Source organism: Cicer arietinum, chromosome 2 (genome assembly GCF_000331145.2).
Source record: "Cicer arietinum cultivar CDC Frontier isolate Library 1 chromosome 2, Cicar.CDCFrontier_v2.0, whole genome shotgun sequence".
Classification (NCBI taxonomy): Eukaryota; Viridiplantae; Streptophyta; class Magnoliopsida; order Fabales; family Fabaceae; genus Cicer; species Cicer arietinum.
This window is the reverse complement of record NC_021161.2, coordinates 49,683,825-49,686,282: the sequence shown is the minus strand read 5'-3', so window position 1 is coordinate 49,686,282 and position 2,458 is coordinate 49,683,825. Positions and strand designations below refer to the sequence as shown.

Genomic DNA, 2,458 nt, shown 5'->3' with positions numbered 1-2,458 from the left:
TTTTATTGACTCACATTTGCCTATAAATAAAAAAGAGGGAACACCAAAAGTTTTTCAAAAATCTATCATAACTAAGACTGAATGATGTATTATAAACACGTTTCTTACTACCCATAATTAAGTCCACGAATCCCTATACAAAAGGACAAATGTAGTAACATTGAACATCTTAAAGTGAGATAAATTAAAAACTTCAGCGATTCGGTCTAGTAGTAAAAAGATAAGTATTAGATTAGTGGATTTGACTACAACTAATGCAATTAGAAGGAGATAAATATAAATCACTTTACAAATATTAAATAAACCTTAAAAAAAATTATACTCTGTACTAACATTATTCTCTAACCTTAAATTTTGTTTAGGAAGAGAGAAAATTTTAAATCTTAGTTGACTTTGTATTACATGTACGTCTTTATTAATATAAACTTTTTGTGCCTAATCATGGAATATTCAAAGCAGTTATCACGCAGTTATATCACATGACAAAAATGAGACGTTTAATTCAAACATTATTTATTTCTATTAGGAAATAGACCAAAATGTCTGCATACACGAACTAATCTTTACCCACTGGAAAGAGTAAAATCCTAAATACCACTCCTATATATATATTATATAAATTAAAAAGGAAAAATTAAGTAAAATCCTAAATATTACTCCTATATATATATATATATATTATATTAATTAGAAAGGAAAAATGTAAGTAACGTTAGACTTAAATTTAAGAAAAATTTAAATGGAAATATTGTACTTATAGATCACCTTCTTTTTATTCTTACAACTGTGAGAGTGATACGAAAGATGTAGATTATACAAATTGGATCTAACAAAACACATTTATATTCTTTTGTTTTAATTAAATAAAATTATTATCTTAGTAAAAATACAAATGCTCTTATTGTTTAATCGCCTTAGAATCTTATTTGACTTTTTAAATATAACTGCAAAAGAAAGATAGTCCTTAAATATTTTAATGAATCAATAATGATATAGATAATAAAAATAAAAATAAACCATGGTCAAATGTTTTAGTTGTTATGTTGGTGTGAGTTGTTTTTACAAAAGTAATTAATAGAAGATAATGTGTGTTTAAAGATTCACACATCACATGATGAGTGAAGAGAGAGAGAGAAATGTTCAAAGCCGACTTTGATGACCAAACCACCGACCCCATCAATCATATATGCCCCACTCAAAAGGGTAAGAAACTTACAAACAAAAATATTTATTTAAATTATAAAGTCAAATAATTTTTCCATAATCTCTATATATATAACCAAATAATCCTTCCTTTTCCATTCTAAAAAAGTCTCTTATATATCTATTTTTAGAAATGGGAAATGCATCATCAATCACTCTATGTTTTAATCACAACAAAAACTCATCATCATCATTTGTGAAACTCATATTTTGGGAAGGAACATCAAGATCATTGAAAGGAAAACATATAGCTGGTGAAATAATGTTTGAATTCCCTGAAATGATGGTTTGCCATGCAGATTCATTTTTCATAGGACATCCAATTCCAGTTTTATCAATAAATGATGAACTCATGCTTGGTCAAACATACTTTGTTCTACCTATTGACCGTTTTGCTATTGACACCCTCTCCGTATCTTCAATCTCAGCCTTTGGATCTTGCACTAATAAATCACCTATCAAATTTGGGAAGTGCCCTTTTCAATATTTGAAAGGTTCTAATGGAAGAGTTTTGATTAAGGTTATGCCGGAATTTATAACTGGTCTTATCTATGGTGACAAATTGGAGATGAATAATGAAAATACTTTTAGCAACGGTTTTCTTTGTAGTACTCCTGAATTGAAAAAACATTATGAACAACTTGTGAGGTCTAAGGATCAAGTTTGGTCACCTAAACTTGAAACAATTACGGAATACAAGGTTAGGTTTTCACCATGTAGGTTCATAGAATGGAAAGAAAAAGAGAAGCCAATCGAATTGTTTACTAGTAGAATATAATTGAATTTAGATTGTTATATACTAATTGTTAATTATATTATATATATATATATAAATATAGTTGAAATGTATACATTATTGATTGTGTCCAACATTTTGTTATTTTCTTTTTATTTTAATGTCTTTTTTGGTTATAAAAAAATATACAATAATTATTCATTGCCTCGTATATTCAAGATGATTTAGCTACGCGTTTTCTTCCTTAATTTTATTATGATTTTTGTGGAATTCATCTATGATATGAATATTAATAGTTTGTGGAATTGAACTATGAACGGTTAATTAAATCACAACTAGGCTAAAAAAAAGTTATAAATTACCACAAAAATTTAGAGTGTGTCTTTAAATATTTAATTGAAATGAAACTTAGTGAGTAGTAAATTTGTGACGGATTTTTTTCTCTAATTCTGATTACCTAATTTTAATTTTCTGTAATGAATATTTATTATTCCATGTTTACGAAAAGAAGCTTGAAAA

General features: G+C 26.8%; 1 protein-coding gene across 1 annotated transcript; it reads left to right on the top strand.

Moving 5' to 3' along the window:
• The first annotated feature begins 1,291 nt into the window (after positions 1-1,291).
• LOC101506584 (uncharacterized) lies at positions 1,292-2,150 on the top strand. The gene has a single exon (XM_004491190.4). The coding sequence runs from the start codon at positions 1,337-1,339 to the stop codon at positions 1,979-1,981; it is 645 nt and encodes a 214-aa protein (XP_004491247.1). The 5' UTR covers positions 1,292-1,336; the 3' UTR covers positions 1,982-2,150.
• The last annotated feature ends 308 nt before the right edge of the window (positions 2,151-2,458 follow it).

Bases quoted from the DNA above. Each gene is read 5' to 3' on its own strand.
- LOC101506584 (XM_004491190.4), top strand. From the start codon at position 1,337: ATGGGAAATGCATCATCAATCACTCTATGTTTTAATCACAACAAAAAC.